Source organism: Suncus etruscus, chromosome 20, assembly GCF_024139225.1.
Source record: "Suncus etruscus isolate mSunEtr1 chromosome 20, mSunEtr1.pri.cur, whole genome shotgun sequence".
NCBI lineage: Eukaryota > Metazoa > Chordata > Mammalia > Eulipotyphla > Soricidae > Suncus > Suncus etruscus.
This window is the reverse complement of record NC_064867.1, coordinates 43,263,244-43,282,334: the sequence shown is the minus strand read 5'-3', so window position 1 is coordinate 43,282,334 and position 19,091 is coordinate 43,263,244. Positions and strand designations below refer to the sequence as shown.

Genomic DNA, 19,091 nt, shown 5'->3' with positions numbered 1-19,091 from the left:
TCAGTGGAAAAGCAGTGAAGTTGGGCCATTTGAGTGGTGGCAATTGTGGATGCAGCCACCAACACTTTGGCAGGGTGGTGTTTGGCCTACCTAAGCCTGAGGACCCTGGAAGCAGAAATTAATTCCCACACCTTGCAGATCAAATGGACCTCAGGTGTAGCTTAATGGCTGCCTTGTAGGATCCTAGTATCCACACTGTGTGGGCGCTAATGTCAGATGTTACTAGTCTAAAACATGTCCAGGACTTCCCTGGGGAGACCAAGGTGGGTCATGCAATATGGTGGCAGTTCTCTCTCTCTCTCTCTCTGTCTCACACACACACACACACACACACACACACTCTCTCTCTCTCTCTCTCTCTCTCTCTGTGTGTGTCTCTCTCTCCCCCTTCCTCTCTCCCTCCCTTCCTCCCCTCCCTCCCTTTCCCTCTTCCTTTCTCCTTCCCTCCCTCCCTCCTTCACTCCTTCCCTCCCTCCCTCCATCTATCTAACTACCTGTTTCCTATTTATCTCACTGACATTATTGTATGAGCCAGCCTCAGGAGACCTACTTCAATAGGATTCAAAATAGGGGTATTACATTTGTCATGAAATTTTGTGGGGGGAAGGGTGTATTCCCAGTGGTGCTCAGAGGTTATTCCTGGCTCTGTACTCAGGTATCACTCCTGCCAGGCTCCAGGACCATAGGTGATGCTGGGAACTGAACAGGGTTGGCCAGTGCAAGGCAAACACCCTACCCATTGTAAGGCTATCACTCTGACCCTTTGTTCCATTTTCTATTTGTTCTTGTACCAATATAGCATTTTAATTATCATACCTTTTTAATAAAAACGGTAGGCAAGTACCCTATTGCACTATCCTTTAAAATTGTCAACTCTTTCAATCAACTGGCAATTACATTTTTTATCATAAATTATTGTCACAATAACCAGCAGGAAGACTAAGCAACTTTCTTTTCTTTTCTTTTCTTTTGGTTTTTGGGTCACACCCAGCAAGCAGTTCTCAGGGGTTACTCCTGGCTCTACGCTCATAAATCACTCCTGGCAGGCTCGGGGGACCATATGGGATTCAGGGATTCGAACAACTGTCCTTCTGCATGCAAGGCAAACATCCTACCTCCATGCTATCTCTCCAGCCCCAAAATTAAACAACTTTCTTTTTCTTTCTTTCTTTTTGTTTGTTTGTTTTTCAGTCACACCCGGTGGTACTCAGGGGTTACTCCTGGCTCTGCACTCAGAAATCACTCCTGGCAGGCTCCGGGGACCATGTGGGATGCCGGAATTCAAACCACCGTCCATCTGAATTAGCTGCATGCAAGGCAAAGCCCTACCGCTGTGCTATCTCTCCTGCCCCGATTAAACAACTTTCTAAAACTTAAATGGACTATAGGGGGCCGGAGAGATAGCACAGTGATAGGGCTGATAGGGCGTTTGCCTTGCATGCAGCCAATTCAAACAGATGGTGGTTCAAATCCCTGCATCCCATTTGGTCCCTTGAGCCTGCCAGGAGTGATTTCTGAGTACAGAGCTAGGAGTAACCCCTGAGTACTGCTGGGTGTGACCCAAAAAAAAACACAAAATAAATAAATAAATAATAAATAAAAAGAACTACAAACTCAAGTCTGCTCAAAGCAGAGCTCTTTCAGTGATTTCTGAAAGATCTCAGATTCTGCCACCTACAGGCTAAAGAGATGAATTTTTAGGCACCAATATTCAGTGGTTAAAGAACCTCAAGTGTGGGGCTGAAGAGAGCACAGCAGTAGGGCGTTTGCCTTGCACTCAGCCAATTCGAACAGATGATGGTTCAAATCCCGGCATCCCATATGATCCCCCGAGCCTGCCAGGAGCAACTTCTGAATGCAGAGCCAAGAGTAACTCCTGAGCACTGCCGGGTGTGACCCCCTCCTCCAAAAAAAAAAAAAAAAAAAAGAACCTCAAGTGATCAGCAGAGAGAAGAAAGGAAAGCATATCAGGTTTATTTGAGATTGGTCTGTGGGGTGTGGACTTTGCCAGCCAACAGATGGCATTTAAACTTGGTCATCAGAACTAGAAAAGAAAAATGGAGGCAGGGATGAGTGCAGACACACTGGTGGAAGTTGACATTGGTGGTCGAATTGGTGTTGCAGTATTCTACGCTTAAAACTCAACGATCAATAACTTTATACATCACGGTTCTTTAATTAAATTAAATTTTTTGTTTCTGGGTTACACCCAGCAGTATTTAGGGATATCTCCTGGCTCTGCATTCAGCACTTACTCCTGGAGAGCTCTGGGACCACAGAGGATACCGGGGATCAAATTCAGGTCTGCAGTTTGCACAGCAAGATGCCTACCTGCTGTACTATGGCTCAGGACCCAAATATAAAAAAATGAAACAGAGAAAGCACTCACCCCAAGTATCCATGGACACACCCTGTCATTTTCTGGGGGTGATCAGGAATGCGTGGCAGTGCCGTTGGGAGGCATGGCTAGGGGGTGGATGGAAGCCAAGAGAGATTCCCCCCTCCTCTTCCAGCTCCCTGCCCCTGCCTGATTAAAAGATCCTAATCAGCTTGTAGGAGATTAGGGGCAGGCAGAGAGTTCCAGAACTCCTTCCCTGGGCCAAGAGGACCTGTGGGAGGGCATCAGAAGAGGATCGCCCCCGAGACCCCCTCACCAGAGCCCTGGGTCCCAACGAGTTTGGACTGTCCAGTGAGTGGAAAGACCCTTCTACATGGGATCCTTGGCCCTAGACAGTCTAGAAGGTGTGGATGACCCCACAAACCCAGCATAAAGGCAGAGGCCAAGCAGGGAGTGGGTAACTGGGGAGGAGAGAGTGGGGAGACTTCTTTGCTGTGACTTAGACTCCTGGACTGACCTTCTAGTAGGTGTGAGGTATCCCACTGACCCCACAAACACAGCAAAGGGCAGATTCCAAGCCATGGAGCTGGGGACGGGAAAGAGGGGACGTCTTTTCTGTGACTTGGACTCCTAAATTAATCTTCTAGAAGTGTGGGGTATCCCTCTGACCCCACAAACCCATAAAAGGCAGATTCCAGACCAGGGAGTGGGCAGTTGGGGAGGAGGGAGAGAGGGGACATCTTTGCTGTGACCTGGACTTTCAGCACAATTGTCTAAACCCGAAGCTGAGGCTGCCTCTTTGGTCCCCACAGATGCCCACCATGGCCTGGACCATGGGGCTGGACCAGTGCGCACTGGGCCTTTTGCTGCTGTCCCAGCTGCCCTGCACCCTGGCTGCAGGGGTGTTCACCGTGGGGGTACTGGGCCCCTGGGCCTGTGACCCCATCTTCGCCAGGGCCCGACCGGAGCTGGCTGCACGACTGGCTGCTTCTCGCCTGAACCGCGCTAACCACCAGGCTAGGATGCCCAGAGTGGAAGTGGCGATGCTTCTGGAGCCCTGCAGGACACCTGCCTCGCTGGGCTCCGTGGCCCCAGCGTTGGCTCAAGTGTCCGGCCTAGTGGGCCCGGTGAACCCTGCTGCCTGCCGGCCTGCAGAGCTGCTGGCCCAGGAGGCAGGGGTTGCTCTGATGCCTTGGGGCTGCCCAGGGGTGCAGGCAGCTGATGCCCTCTATGCCCTCCTGCGCACATTCCGCTGGGCACGAGTGGCACTGGTCACAGCCCCACAGGACCTATGGGTGGAGGCAGGACATGCACTGTCCACTGCACTCAGGGCCCGGGGCCTACCCATCTCCCTGGTGACCTCCATGGAGCCTTCAGACCTGGCAGGAGCTCGGGAGGCTTTGAGGAGGGTCCAGGCCAGCCCCCGTGTCCGAGGTAGGCCTCTCTCCTGCGGAGGGTGTCTGGGGCTGGGTGGGCACCACGGATCTGGGTAGTAAGTGGCATTCCTTCCCTCTGCAGTGGTGATCATGGTGATGCATTCAGTGTTGCTGGGAGGTCAGGAACAGCGCAGCTTGCTGCAGGCCGCAGAGGAGCTAGGTCTGGCCGATGGCTCCCTGGTCTTCCTGCCCTTCGACACACTCCACTATGCCCTGGCCCCTGGCCCAGACGCTCTGGCAGTGATAGCCAACAGCTCCCAGCTTCTCAAGGCCCATGATGCAGTGCTCACCTTGACCCGCCACTGCCCACCAGGGGCCAGCGTGCTGGACAGCCTGCGAAAGGCCCAAGAGCTCCAGGAACTACCCCCTGATCTCAACCTGCAGCAGGTAAGAAAGGCCAGGGAGGAGGAAACATAGGGAGGAAATGGGGAGAAGATGTAGGTCAGGGAAGAGGAGAAAGCAAGATGGCGCCAAAGGCTAGAGAGTGGATGGGGGAAAGACAATGAGATGATAGAAGAATGAACCTAACTCGGAAGGAAATTGGTAAAATGAGAGGAGGAGGGTGAGGGTTAGTCAGTAAGCAGAGATGTTAGATGCACTGGCTGACCTGGAGTAGTGGGTAGGTAGAGGTTAGGGGTTTGCTTGGGGGCATTTAGTGTCTTAGAACTGCAGGCAACACAGCCCTCTATTGACCCAGCTTCAAGGACCAAACTGGAATGAACCCTCCAGTGTAACCTCTTGGCAGGCGACTTCAAACTAGAGTAGCTACAGGGCCACCACATGCGGACTGTGAAGTCAACGCCTATAAAGTTTCTTATGTTTCATTAACTTTGTGGAGGGGTCACACCTGGTGGCACTCAAGGGGTCCCTCTGGCTCTGTGCTCAGAAATCGCTCATGGCAGGCTCGGGGGGACCATATGGGATGCTGGGATTCGAACCACTTGTCTGTTATGGATTGTTTGCATGCAAGGCAAACATCCTACTGCTATGCTCTCTCTCCAGCCCCCATGTTTCATTAACTTTTTGAGGATTACAAACATCTTGTACAAAGTAAAAAGGCAGAAACAACCATTTAGATTCACAAGTTATTCCCCATAATCTACTAAAACCTAGGGTTTGCTGAGAATCAAGAATCCCAATTTAGACCAGCTATTCCTCCTCCTATCACACAAGAAGCTAGAAGCCACTGAGAAGAAGGAAATATGGATGTCAGTGGACCATAAACTAAGCTCCAGAAGGACCCAATTCAAGAGGAAACAGATAAAAGAGCAGTGCTAGTCAAGGGCTGTTCAAATACTACCCAGGACACTTCTGTTTTCCTCCAAGGGGATTTAGGTTGGGTGATGGGGAGAAAGAAGAAACATGAAGAGGATAAGAATTAGTAATAGTGGCTAGTGAAGGATGGAGGGAAGGTAGGAGAAGAGAAGGAGGGAAAGTTCCTTAAGTCTCAGGGAAGAGCACAGTATATTCTAGCTTCCTTGAATTTCAAGTTACTTTGGATGCCTAACTGCATCTTTTTCTTTTGTCTCTGTACTGCTACTTGTGCTGTTTCCAATCCCTACTTTCCTTGAGATCACTCTGATACATCCCTTCAGTGATGGTCACTCTGGAAGCTTCCTCCTCCTCCCTGGCCTAGACTTGAATCTATTTCCCAGTTTCTGCAGCTCCCTTAATTCTCATTGTACTGCCCAGTCTTTCTCTGCCACTAGATGCAAGATACTTTAGACAGGGACTCTAAGAGTTGAGAGGAAAATTAGACAGGTTGGATAATTAGCTTTGAAGACAGTGAAGAAGGAAAGTAGAAGTCAATAAAAAAGATGGGAAAGCAAGTTTTTATGTAAATAGTATAGATAATGATATTTAAAATATATGCAGGGGGACTGAAGAGATAGTACAGCAAATAGAACCCTTAGCTTACAGCAGACCCAGTTCAATCCCCAGTCCCCAGAACTCCCCAAGAGTGATTCTGAGCACAGAGCCAGGAGTAAGCTCTGAGCACAGTCTGGTGTGGCCCTGTCCAAAAAAACAACAAAATAAAATATATGCTGGGCAAGAAACAGGAAAGGGTCTGAAGTAATGAAGAGTTAAAATTAAAATGGTGAAGAAATCCTGAAGGTCAGTGGGGAAAGGAGGTAGAATGGTTGATGGGGGGTGCCGGAGAGATAGCACAGTGGTGGGACATTTGCCTTGCATGCAGAAGGATGGTGGTTCGAATCCAGACATCCCATATGGTCCCCTGAGCCTGCTGAGGGTGATTCCTGAGTGTAGAGCCAGGAGTTGCCCTTGAGCACTGTCGGGTGTGACTCAAAAAAAAAAAAAAAAAAAAAGAATGGTTGATGGGGAAAAAGGAAGAGAGAGAAAGCTCTAGCTTCTCGAGAGAGGGAACAAGCTAACCAAAAGGGATGGAGGAAGAACTAGCCAATGGGGAGGAACATAGGGGCCCCCCCAACCCTCCTTGTTTACACCAAGGAAATGCAAACAGTCAGTAAGACAGTAAAAGGAAAGGTAGGGACTGAGTCCTGGTCCATTTCTGGGCAGTGATCCTGTACCTTAGGGTCTCTGTTCTTCTCCAGGTATCCCCACTCTTTGGCACCATCTATGATGCAGTCTTCTTGCTCGCACAAGGCATGCTGGAAGCACACAAGGCTGCAGGTGGTGGCTGGATGTCAGGAGCTGCTGTGGTCCACCATGTTCGGAATGCCCAGGTCCTTGGGTTCTGTGGAGCCTGGGGAGGAGCTGAGGAGACTCCCTTTGTGCTGCTGGACACAAATGCAGTGGGAGATCGACTATATGCTACATATATGTTGGACCCAGCCCAGGGACACTTCCGTTGGGCTGGGACACCGGTGCATTTCCCTAGAGGAGGAAAAGGGCCTGGGCATGACCACTCATGCTGGTTTGACCCAGAAGTCATCTGCAATGGAGGTAAGAAAAAGCAACTCAACCTCCACTATGATAGTCTTCAAATTTCTTCCATGAAGAGGTGAAAGAAAGTGAAATTTGTTTCTCTACTCCTCCTTCAAGGACCTTCCAGGTCATCAGATTTCTAACTCATGCAGAACTCCTCTCTTCCCAATGGGCCACACCCTCTTGAAACTTTTCTGGCATTCCAGATGTTTCCCTTTTCCAAACACATGGTTTTACCTTAGACTTCATTTTCATATCCTACCCTCTTTTCCTTCGAGCTTCCAAATTTTAATAAATGTATGCCTTCCTAAAATGGCGTCTTCCCCTCATGCAAGACCTTCAGTTTCTCTCTTCTCTCACTGCACCTCCAGGAGTGGAACCAGGCCTGGTCTTTATTGGCTTTCTTCTGGTGGTTGGAATGGGACTGACAGGGGCCTATCTTGCCCATTACATGAGGTGAGTAGAAGAATGAGGTAAGTAGGAGGTAAGCCTGACTCTTGATGTAACTTTGTGGCAAAGATAGCAGTGAATAGAAGTTTCTTTGGGGGTGTGTGGGGGAGATCCTAGAGGGCTGGCAGCATCCCACAGGATTTTTTTGGGGGGGTGGTGGCTTCCCTTCCTTGAGTCAACATATTCCCTGCTGACCTCTTCTCAGGGACTTGGATTCCCATTGTGGAAATGACCTTATTCCCCTACCAGGCATCGCCTACTTCATATCCAAATGGCCTCAGGCCCTAACAAGATCATCCTGACTCCAGATGACATCACTTTCCTTCCCCCACCAGGAGGAAGTTCTCGAAAGGTCAGGGGTTAGAGGGTGGAGGTGGGAGGAGTTATAGAGGTGGGAGGAGTTATAGAGGTGGGATGAGAGACAGTAATAGTATTTAGGAGTGGAAGTGGAGACATATCTGTCATTTCTCTGTACTCTGTGTTTCTGTCTGGACTTGTACCCCATCCACATTCCCCCATCTCCATCCCAAATATGGGGAGACCTGATTCCTATCATAGCTGTTCATTGAAGGCAAACTGGAATGATAACACGGCAGATAGGGAGGGCCTTTGCATCACATGTGGTTTGATCTTTAGCATCTCATATGGTCCCCTGACCACTAGGGTTCCTGAGTGCAGAGCCAGGAGTAACCCCTGAGCATAGCTGGGGTTGGCCCCTCCCAAAGAAAGCAAACAAACGAAAAAGAGTTTAATGAGGATAGGAGCCCTTGAACTGAACAACTTTCTAGGACATTTCTGGGATGGAAATTTTATCCCACAACAAATAATTAAATATAGTTGTGTTTTTGTAATTGTGAGATACACTTGGGGAATGATATCATTATCACTTCCCGAACTAGAATTCTTTCCTTTCTCCATCTTTGGAGCTAAAAGTGATCTAAACTCAGGGTTCTAACTACACAAAAATTTTTTTCGTTGGTTTTTTGTTTTTGTTTTAGTTTTGTGTGTGTGTGTGTGTGTGTGTGTGTGTGTTTTGATTTTTGGGCCACACCCTGTGACACTCAGGGATTACTCCTGGCTATGCACTCAGAAATTGCTCCTGGCTCTAGGGACCATATGGGACTCTAGGGATCAAACCAAGGTCCATCCTGGGTCGACCAGGTGCAAGGCAAACACCCTACTGCTGTGCTATGGCTCTGGCCCCTTGTTTTTGTTTTGTATCATACCTGATGATGCTCAGGGGCTACTCCTGGCGTTACACTCAGGAATTACTCTTGGCAGTTCTTAGGGGACCATACAGGATGCCAGGGATCAAACATAGGTCAGACACATGCAAAGTAAGTGCCCTCCCTAACTGCTGTACTATGTCTCCACACTCCCCCCCCCCCCCCAGTATATTTTGATCCCTTGTCCTGAACTCTCCCCTCCAGGTGGTTCAGGGGAGTCGATCGAGTCTCACTGCCCGCAGCATATCAGACATTCGCAGTGGTCCTAGCCAGCTCCCCAACAATTCCAACATTGGCCTCTATGAGGTAAGCCTGAACCCAAATGAGAATGTCTGTAGAGGAGAGAGGCCCAGGTCTGGGTAGAGAGACCAACCCTCTCTCTGGGAGGCAGTCAGTACTGCCATATCCTGTAGACTCCAGGAAGTAGGCATGGGTAGTCTCACCTCACCCCCATATTCTACAAGTAGGGTCTCAGAAGAGGTGCCTCTGAGATGGCAAATCCAAACTATCCCCATAGCCACTACGCAAGAGTGGCACCTCAAAGGTGAGTGACTTGAGGTTAGAAGCCTGAGCAAGCAGGAAGCATCCTTCTCTGTAAGGTACCCCCGTCCCTATGAAGTCCTCAAATTAGTGAACACAGGCCTCCCTAAAAACATCGAGGCAGAGGAGCACCTGACATATTCTTTTCACGGTCCCCAAAGTACATCTCCTATATGTGAATTGTTCCGGTTGAGAAGTTTCCAGAAGGAATTCCCTGACCTAAGCCATTCCAGCATTGTGGCTCCTCCACCCAGCATTTCTCCCCACTTCAGATCAGATTCAGAATAGCCAGTCTGGACGGGCCAAAAAGAAAATCACAAAAAGGTCAGTGAATCTGAAGATGATAGGATGGGTGAGAGATAAGAGAGCAGATTCAGGGCCCGGAGAGATAGCACAGCGGCGTTGGCCTTGCAAGCAGCCGATCCAGGACCTAAGGTGGTTGGTTTGAATCCCGGTGTCCCATATGGTCCCCCGTGCCTGCCAGGAGCTATTTCTGAGCAGACAGCCAGGAGTAACCCCTGAGCACTGCCGGGTATGCCCCCCCCCCAAAAAAAAAGAGCAGATTCAGAGAAAGCAAGATCGACTGAGTGAATGTTGGAGAAAATGTTTCCTAATATGCTACCAAATGTCCGTACCATTTCTCATAGGAGTAGGAGTAAACTTGTCCTCTTGGCCACGTCGTTTTCATTGTCTGGGACTACCATGTTTCCACAAAGGATGTTTTGTGTCTGTGTCTGACCTTGTCCACAAAGCCGCTCTCTGTTTGGGTAGCACAAATGCTCCATGTTTCTCTCCAAATGTTTTTAAAGGGTAGCATCAACCCCAACATTCTCTAGTCCAAATCGCTTACCAACAGAAAAGTTCAGCTACATAATTTGCCAGAGGTAGTGCAGAACAAAGTGCTCAGACCCTTGCAAACACGGCAGCTGGGAGGCTGCACAGGTGTTGTACCTATGCACTGGCCTCGTGAACAGATGAGGACAGTGAGGCCCACTGCCTGGAGTGGAGTGGTGATGTATGCATCAGACCTTTCCAAAGGCCTGGTCTCCTCAGATTCTTGACTCCCCTCACGGCGCTCTCTCATGGCAACCGACACGTTATTGAAGACATTTATCAGTGACTTTCATGGTGGTAATGGGCTGTTGGTGTGTACATCTGGTGTTTTGAAGATAGTCTCATAGCATGAGGCTCTCTTGCTCAAGGAGTAGCCTTACAAAGCTGCTTGTGAAGTAAATTAGCATACCTCAATCCCCATGCTCCCTAAAACTCAAGACACATGAGGGATAGAATTGTTCTGAGACAGTAGGCCATTGGAAATGTGGGGCTCCAGGGTTTTTGCTATCAAAAATTTATAATAATAAAACTGAGTTGCAACTATTCCCATTGGTCTGTTTCAGGGAGATTGGGTTTGGCTAAAAAAGTTCCCAGGGGATCAACACATAGCTATTCGTCCAGCAACCAAGACAGCCTTCTCCAAGGTGAGAGTGGAGTCCATGATGCGAGTGAGAGGGGAGGAGTGGTTATTGTTTTTCCCCTCTTTGTGGCTGGGTATAAAGATGTCTCACAACCCTACTTCTTTGGTTGTTCTTGTTCTCATTTGTTGTCAATATCAGTGAAGATCACCTTTGAGGCCAGGAGAATATAGCTCAGCATAGATCATGTACTTTCCATGTGGCAGACCCTGGGTTCAGCATTGCCTAAGAAATCATTTTTTGAGGCCAGAGAAATAGCATAGGGGTAAGGCATTTGCCTTGCATGCAGAAGGATAGTGGTTCTAATCCTGGCATCCCATATGATCCCCCGAGCCTGCCAGGAGTGATTTCTGAGCATAGAGCCAGGAGTAACCCCTGAGTGCTGCCAGATGTGACCCAAAAAAAAACAAAAAACAATTTAGTTCTACCAAGCTAAAACTTTATTTCTCCCCAACACCAAAAATGGTTTTGTCTGGTTCCTTAGTCCAGGAAGAGCATAACTTAAGGGATACATAAATTTATTATTTTTCTTTCATTGGTAGAGAGGAAAAGAGCTCTAATGTTATGCCCAGCAAACCTGGAGCCCTACTCTCAATTCATGGCCAACCAGTGAATGGTTCAATGCAAAAGTGTGAGGATGTGATGTTATTTTTGAGCCAGGCAGTGTTGGGGCCTGCCCGCCAGGCCTGCCCTGGCAATGCTCAAGAGACTGTTGCGTGCCAGGAATTGAACTGAGGTCGAATGCATAACCACTGTACTATTTCTTGGCCCCTTCTATCTTTGTGTGTGTGTGTGTGTGTGTGTGTGTGTGTGTGTGTGTGTGTGTGTGTGTGTGTGAGTGTGTGTGTGTGTTTTGGGGGACCATACTCAGCAATGCTCAGAAATTACTCCTGAAAATACTCAGTTGCATTCCCTTGTTGCTTTGTTTTGTTTTGGTTTGGTTTGGTTTTGGGACCACACCTGGCTGTGTTCAGGGGTTACTCCTGGCTCTCTGCTCAGAAACTACTCCTGGCAGGCTCAGGGGACCATATGAGATGCCAGGGGTCAAACCTAGTCAGCAAGGCAAATGCCCTACCTGCTGTGCTCCAGCCCTTGTTCCATGTTTTTTTTTTTTTTTGGTGGGGGGGAGGGTGTTTGGGTCACTCCTGGCTCTATGCTCAGAAATCACTCCTGGCAGGTTTGGAGACCATATGGGATGCCGGGATTCGAACCACTACCCTTCTGTAAGCAAGGCAAACACCCTACCTCCATGCTGTCTCTCCAGCCCCTTGTTTCATGTTTTAATCTAAATATTTTTTGCTTCTGGGCTGGAGCAATAGAACAGTGGGTAAAGAATTTGCCTTACATGTGTCCCCCACACAGATATTATTCCTGGAACCCCAGAATAGCATAAGGTGCACTGGAGCATACAACTTCTAGTATGGTTGGTTCCCCAACAATGCCAGGAGTTATACCTGAGCACAGATTCAGGAGTTATCTCTAGTATCACTGTGTGTGACCCAAAGACAAAATAAAACAAAAAACATTTTTTGCTTCCTCTGCTGGAATCCAACCACCAGGGTTACACCTAGTGGCAGGAGGGAGGCCTTGTGGAACCAAAGTTTGAACCTGTGATACTAGACTATGCTCCAGTTCTTTGAGTTGTTGCTCTTGCCTCTTAAAATAGCCATCTTAAAACCACTTTTCATGAGAAGGACCTTGTATACTGTGGACCAAAGGAGAGATAGAAAAGATACAAATCGCCTGCTTGCCACCTTTTCCAAATTAAGGTGGGGACACTCACAAAATGCTCCAACTGTGTCCTCTCAGCTCAGGGAGCTCCGCCATGACAACGTAGCCCTCTACCTTGGACTCTTCCTGGCTGGGAGAGTGGACCATCCCGGGGTGCTGGGGGAAGGCATGCTGGCTGTGGTCTCGGAGCATTATGCCCGGGGTTCCCTTCATGACCTCCTCGCACAGAGAGACATCAAGCTGGACTGGATGTTCAAGTCCTCCCTTCTCATGGACCTCATCAAGGTGGCAAGGAGGGGGCTGAGGGCATTGGGGAGAGGACCAGGGAGAGGACCAGGACAAGCACACAGGCTAAGGCTGCTGCTAATCCGCCCCTTCCAGGGAATGAGATATCTGCACCATCGTGGCGTGGCCCACGGGAGGCTGAAGTCACGCAATTGCGTGGTGGATGGGAGATTTGTGCTTAAAGTCACTGACCATGGCCATGGCCACCTGCTGGAGGCACAGAGGGTGCTACCACAGCCTTCTAACGCCGAGGGTAAGATCCTTACTGCTTCCCTGGCAGAATATCATCCTCCTGGGATCCCAGTCATCCCCAGGGACCTGCCTTCTGCTCCTCTCTTTGCTGGGTCTCTACTACCCTGTTTCCCTGAAAATAAGGCAGTGTCTAATATTAATTTTTTTTGCTCCCTAAGATGAGCTAGGTCTTATTTTCAAGGGATGTCTTATTTTTCCACGAAGAAGAATGTGGTACACATTTATTATTAAATAAAAATAAAGGAAATTTGTTACCTGGACACGGTACGGTAGTATGGTATTTGGCTACACAATCCAGACAAACTATGAATTCTACAAATGCCAGTCGGGGTGGCCCTAGCAAGCAGTTTACGGTAAATTAATTTTCATTTCGAGACAGAGCCTGGGGGACCTTTTATTGGGCGGGTTGCCTTATGTTTCACCCAGAAGGAAATCTGTAAGCAAGGTCTTATTTTTGAAGGCTGTCTTATTTTGAGGGAAACTTCTGCAACCCCTTAGGTAGCTAAGGAGGAGGAACTCGAAGCTGGGGGGCAGAGCCACTGTCCCTGCACCCTCCAGGTCTGCTCTAAGAGGTGGGGTCAAGGGTCCAGGTTTATGGCCCAGGGTCCTTTACTATATCTGCAGGACCTAGTCTACCAGTCATACTAGGTTTACTGGTAGTAGCTCCAGAGGACATAACATTGTCATACCGACTGGGAAGGGTGGGTAAGTGGGTCTAAACCTGAGCTTTCTGGAGCATGGGACTGTGTCCTCAGCTCCCTTGGGGTTCTCTGAGTACCTCTTCATGTCCCCAGACCAGCTATGGACAGCCCCAGAGCTGTTGCGGGACCCTGCCATGGAGCGCCGGGGGACACTGGCCGGTGACGTCTTTAGCCTGGGCATCATCATGCAGGAGGTTGTGTGTCGGAGCACACCCTACGCCATGCTGGAACTGACTTCTGAGGGTACGGCCCCCCTTGTTGCCTTTATCTATTTATTTTTGTTTTGGGGCCACACCAGTTTGATGCTCAGGGATTACTCCTGGCTAAGCACTCAGAAATCGTCCCTGGCTTGGGGGGACCATATGGGATGCCGGGGGATCGAACCTCGGTCCTTCCTTGGCTAGCGCTTGCAAGGCAGACACCTTACCTCTAGCACCACCTCGCTGGCCCCTCCCTTGTTGCCTTTAAGTCAGAAAAATATCCTGCTGTTAGACAGTCAAGCAGTCCAAGGCTTGCTCTTTCTTCTATTTCCCAACAAGACAGTATTGGATGTTGAATTGAAGATCACGGATCTAGGAGGTCGGGGCAGTGAAGAGCCAGAATTAGAATGGGAGAAAGTGGGATGGAGAGAGAGCATGGAGGTAGGGCATTTACCTTGCGTGTAGAAGGACGATGATTCAAATCCCGGCATCTCATATGGTCCCCCAAGCCTGCCAGGAGTGATTTCTGAGTGTAGAGTCAAAGAGGAACCCCTGAGCACTGCCAGGTGTGACCCAAAAACCAAATAGATAGATAAATAAATAAATAAATAAATAAATAAATAAATAAATAAATAAATAAATAAAAATAGAGTGGAAGACGGTGACTCTCAGGAACCAATGGACTGGTTCTTTTCTGGTTTTTAAAGGTCCCAAGGAAGTGGGGGGAAAAAGAGTAGTTGAGGGGCCGGAGAGATAGCATGGAGGTAAGGCGTTTGCCTTTCATGCAGGAGGTCATCGGTTCGAATCCCGGCGCCCCATATGGTCCCCTGTGCCTGCCAGGAGCAATTTCTGAGCCTGGAGCTAGAAATAACCCCTGAGCACTGCCAGGTGTGATCCAAAAACCACAAAAAAAAAAAAAAAAAAAAAAAAAGAGTAGTTGACCTGGTCCAAGCTCATATTTCTCATATTTCTCATAACTTGTCTCAGCAACCAACTAGTTCATCTTCCCACTTTACATTTATGTAAAAAAAAGTTAGTCTCTTTGCCTGTCACCTCTAATTGCCCATAACTCCAAGAGTTCAAGGATTTTTTTTTTTTTGCAATTCCCAGCAACCCCCTTACATACCTCCATCACTGAAATTCTGGTTTAGAAGTTCCTTTACTAGCCCTCACCCAACCCCATCTTGGACTCTAATTATTAAGCCACAATCAAAGGTAGCTTTTATTCTGGACTTCACTCTCTTGGTCCCCTCATGCCTCCAGAAGTGGTGCAGAGGGTGCAGAGCCCCCCTCCACTGTGTCGGCCCTTGGTGTCCATGGACCAGGCACCCGTAGAGTGCATCCAGTTGATGAAGCAGTGCTGGACAGAGCAGCCAGATCTTCGGCCCTCCATGGACCACATCTTCGACCTGGTCAGGCACTGGGATTGGGCAAGGGTTTTGGGGGAAAGATTGGCCAGGTTCTTGGCGAAACATCTCAAAGGGCTAGAGCCCAGTCTTGAGCATTTGATCTCCGGTACTGCATGGCTCCACTGAGGATTGCCAGGTATATCCACATAGGCTGAGTATCCTTGGAGGCCAGAGTGGTGTCTGTAAAGGCCCAAATTAAATAAACATAATAAAGAAAAGAAGGCTGGCAGGACCTGATTTTGCAGACTATAGCTGAAGGAGTGAATGAGATGTGATTTGGTGGTGAAAGAGTTGCGTAAGGAGCAGAGGAGGCCTTTATAATAGAAGATGAGTGAGAGAACAATTTAATTCCATTTAAATAATACATATGTAGAACAAAGTATGTGCTTGGCCTAGTGTGATAGAACAATCCCAGGCCTGGGTGGACTAGGTTTAAAGCCCTTTGACTTCTAGCTGAGAAGAGCCAGGTGCTCAGAATCCCCTTGCCCATTTGCAGCCTCATAATGTCTGAAAACACAGTACCCAGTGTACTCATTGCAGTGCCAATGAGTAGAAGATGAATGGAGGGGAGAGAACTGGGCAAAGTGTAGTCCAGTGAAGGCAGCTCAGGCCCCACCAGCTTTCTTCTCCTGCTAGTTCAAGAGCATCAATAAGGGCCGGAAAAGCAACATCATTGACTCAATGCTTCGGATGCTAGAGCAGTACTCAAGCAACCTGGAGGACCTCATCCAAGAACGAACAGAAGAACTGGAGCTAGAGAAGCAGAAAACGGACCGACTGCTCACACAAATGCTGCCTCCGTGAGTGCCTCTGGGGAAGCAGGGGGAAAAGGCAGCTAGAACCCAGCTAGATGACCCTGTCGTCTGCCTTCCTAGGTCTGTGGCTGAGGCTCTGAAGATGGGGACGCCTGTGGAGCCTGAGTTCTTTGAGGAGGTGACGTTGTACTTCAGTGACATAGTGGGCTTCACCACCATTTCTGCTATGAGCGAACCCATCGAAGTGGTAGACCTACTCAACGACCTCTATACACTCTTCGATGCCATCATTGGCTCTCATGACGTCTACAAGGTGTATAATGGGAGAAGGGAAGAAAGCAAAATCTCCTGCAGTTGTACCTGCCTCCAGCCCAAGCCTTCCTTGCCAGCTGCCAATCTGTCTACCCCAAATCACCAGCCCAATCCTATTTCCCAGCCTTCCTGTTCCCAACTTCATCTGCCGATTCCCAGTTCAGCTTCCCATAGGCAACTCCTCCACATCTCTGCAATAACCAGAGTTTAGACTTCCGGCCAAGGAAATGGCTTTGACCGAGAGACATGTAGATAGTCGCCAATTTGCACAACCCCTTCTCCTAGGTGGAGACCATTGGGGATGCCTACATGGTAGCTTCTGGGCTGCCCCAGCGGAACGGGCAACGTCATGCAGCGGAGATTGCCAACATGGCCCTGGACATCCTGAGTGCCGTGGGCTCCTTTCGCATGAGACACATGCCAGAGATGCCCATGCGCATCCGCATTGGCCTACACTCTGGTAACTCCTGGCATGCCCCGGCCTCACCCATCTTCACTTCAGGCCCCACAGCATGTTTCCTATATCAGAATAATTCTGGCAGGGGTGGGTAAGGGAACTTGTCTTCAAGTCCCTTTTACATACCAGACTTCTAGCTATCAGAAGAGGGGACACTGGAGAGGTGGGCAATGGATGGGAAGGGTTAAATCCCTCTAAGCCTCTAGATGCAGCCCAGCTGCCTGCCTGGTGTTACCACAGGACCATGTGTGGCTGGTGTGGTGGGTCTTACCATGCCCCGGTATTGTCTTTTTGGGGACACAGTCAACACTGCATCGCGCATGGAATCCACTGGGCTACGTGAGTGTGGAGGGCTTGGATGGGGGTGGGGTGGGATTTCATCCCCATTTTGAGGGAGCAAATATCTCCAGATGGGTTTATGGGAGGTGAATCCTAGTCAGCAATGTTCTGCATGGTCCCAGCCTACCGCATCCATGTGAACATAAGTACCGTGCAGATCCTACGTGCTTTGGACGAGGGCTTCCAGGTGGAGGTACGAGGACGAACGGAGCTCAAGGTGAGGTCGGATCTACCTTTTCTGGGTCAGGGCTAAATCCAGGTCTGGTCTGGCTCTGGGTGTCTTAGTTTCCGAAGACCTAGAGTACCATCTAAATCTCCCACCCTATGGTTCCCCAGGGCAAAGGCACTGAAGAAACATATTGGCTGGTGGGCAGACGTGGCTTCAATAAACCCATCCCCAAACCACCTGACCTGCAACCTGGGTGAGGAACTCATCACAGCCCACAGGGGTACTTATGGAACCCCATTACCCCAACCATACCCACGGAGAAGTATCAATAAGTTGGGCCCTGCCTCTGATCCTTTCTCTGATCTCTCCTCAGAGCCAGCAACCACGGCATCAGTCTGCAGGAAATCCCCCCTGATCGGCGCCAGAAGCTGGAGAAGGCGAGGCCTGGCCAGTTTTTGGGAAAGTGACCCAAGGTTCCTGCAGGTGCTGCCCGCTGACTCTCAAGCCCAACTGTCGATCTCTCCTCAGGCTAGGGGGTGCTGCTCATCTATAGGAGAGGCTCCCTGAAGGAATACCCTATCACCACTCCTTTACCAGCAATCAGGGTCTCTGACTCGCAAGATTTGAGCCCAGTATTTTGGTTTTTCTCTGGTTTAGTGACACAGGCTGGTTCAAACCCAGAGACTTCTCTGGGGATTGGGGGAGATGCCACATACAAGAATTCAGACTATCTAGGATAGTCTAGGAGTCTAAACTTATAGAGTCTGAAATTCTAATTGTAACCTCTCTTTTAATTCTGTACATTAGTCTCTCTCTCTCTCTCTCTCTCTCTCTCTCTCTCTCACACACACACACACACACACACACACACACACACACACACACAAGCTCAAACTCTTAGCAACATTCATCCCATAACAAATTGCATATAGCCCTAGAGTTCTGAGAGCAGAATCTTGCACACCACTTTCCTTTGACTATTTCTGAACCAAGACCCACCACTACCTTGTGAACCCCTAGGATTTCTTTCCACAAAAAGTGTCTTCATATACCCTTTTTTCTCCCTCCTCAGGATGATTCCAGAAGGTCCTTTTCTTGAAAGTTTCTGCCACAGAAGACCAAAGTCTGGCTAATACCAGCTTCTGTCCCGTCCTGCTCAGAGAAGTCTCATCTTTTAAAAGCACCAGTTGGAAACCAGCTTATGTGATCTTGGAAAAATCTCTGGCATTCCCTGGCCTTGGCTTTCTGTCTCTGGTGAACAGGGTGGCTTAAGTGGTTTCCACACCTCATGTCAGCTGGACTTCAGAATATCTGGTCTGGATATTTGCCCCTAACCCCATGCTGGAATGGGGAAATGAGGGAGAAAGAATGCACTTTCCAGGGCCTCTCAAGGCCTCATAAAGGATTGTTAACTAGATGCTTCACTAGTCAGAAACTGACTTTTGCTCCTATGGGTACAACTGGGAAACTGGCACACACACACAAAGAAAAACCTTCTTTAGGCTTCGAAGAAAGGAAGGGAAACAAACTATACCAAACTGTGCACCAGAGCCCTCACAGAAAGGTGGTCTCCTCTGTTTATCTAGGTACTTACTACAAAGCAGCCAGGGTACAGAAAATCCACCTTGCAAGTGCCAACTCCTTCCCCATGGAAGTCTCATTTGTGGAACTTGATGTCTGGAGCCAGGCCTTGATGTCTTTGATTCTGTATATCTTTCACCACTGCTACTGATCCCGGAGGAAATTAGCAGCAGCGCAGGCTCCCAGGCTACCACCACAGGATATGAATCTCCTGTCTCTGCAGAAAGAACTGGAAACTTCATCAATGGGAAGATAAAATTTGGATGGCATTACTAAGCAGAAGGATGAACTAAATTTTCACTAGATTTCAACAAGTGTGGTTGGTGGGCCAGGGGCAGTCACACGCCTAGGAACTTGTTAAAAATGCAAAGTGTCTCACTCAGATCTGTTGACACACAATCTGCATTTGAATAAAGTCCCTCAGATTATTTAGATGCACTTAAGATGTTTCCAAATCTGTAACAAAATGATCTATGAGGTATGTTGCGTGAAATACACCAGAAGAAGAAAGACAAACACAGGATGATCTCA

General features: G+C 48.8%; 1 protein-coding gene across 1 annotated transcript; it reads left to right on the top strand.

The window, feature by feature from the left end:
- The first annotated feature begins 209 nt into the window (after positions 1 to 209).
- GUCY2D (guanylate cyclase 2D, retinal) lies at positions 210 to 17,446 on the top strand. Its single transcript, XM_049766117.1, has 19 exons — positions 210 to 263; positions 3,151 to 3,772; positions 3,857 to 4,161; positions 6,348 to 6,699; positions 7,053 to 7,137; positions 7,381 to 7,483; positions 8,562 to 8,663; positions 10,295 to 10,375; positions 12,179 to 12,385; positions 12,482 to 12,638; positions 13,432 to 13,581; positions 14,802 to 14,950; positions 15,584 to 15,747; positions 15,823 to 16,015; positions 16,300 to 16,474; positions 16,712 to 16,810; positions 16,933 to 17,027; positions 17,147 to 17,232; positions 17,353 to 17,446. The coding sequence occupies exons 1-19, from the start codon at positions 210 to 212 to the stop codon at positions 17,444 to 17,446; spliced, it is 3,273 nt and encodes a 1,090-aa protein (XP_049622074.1).
- The last annotated feature ends 1,645 nt before the right edge of the window (positions 17,447 to 19,091 follow it).

Excerpts from the sequence above, each read along its gene's own strand:
- GUCY2D (XM_049766117.1), top strand. The coding sequence starts at position 210 with ATGTCAGATGTTACTAGTCTAAAACATGTCCAGGACTTCCCTGGGGAG. Across the intron at positions 264-3,150 it reads ACTTCCCTGGGGAGACCAAG|ATGCCCACCATGGCCTGGAC; the intron begins GTGGGTCATGCA and ends TGGTCCCCACAG. Across the intron at positions 16,811-16,932 it reads CATGGAATCCACTGGGCTAC|CCTACCGCATCCATGTGAAC; the intron begins GTGAGTGTGGAG and ends GCATGGTCCCAG.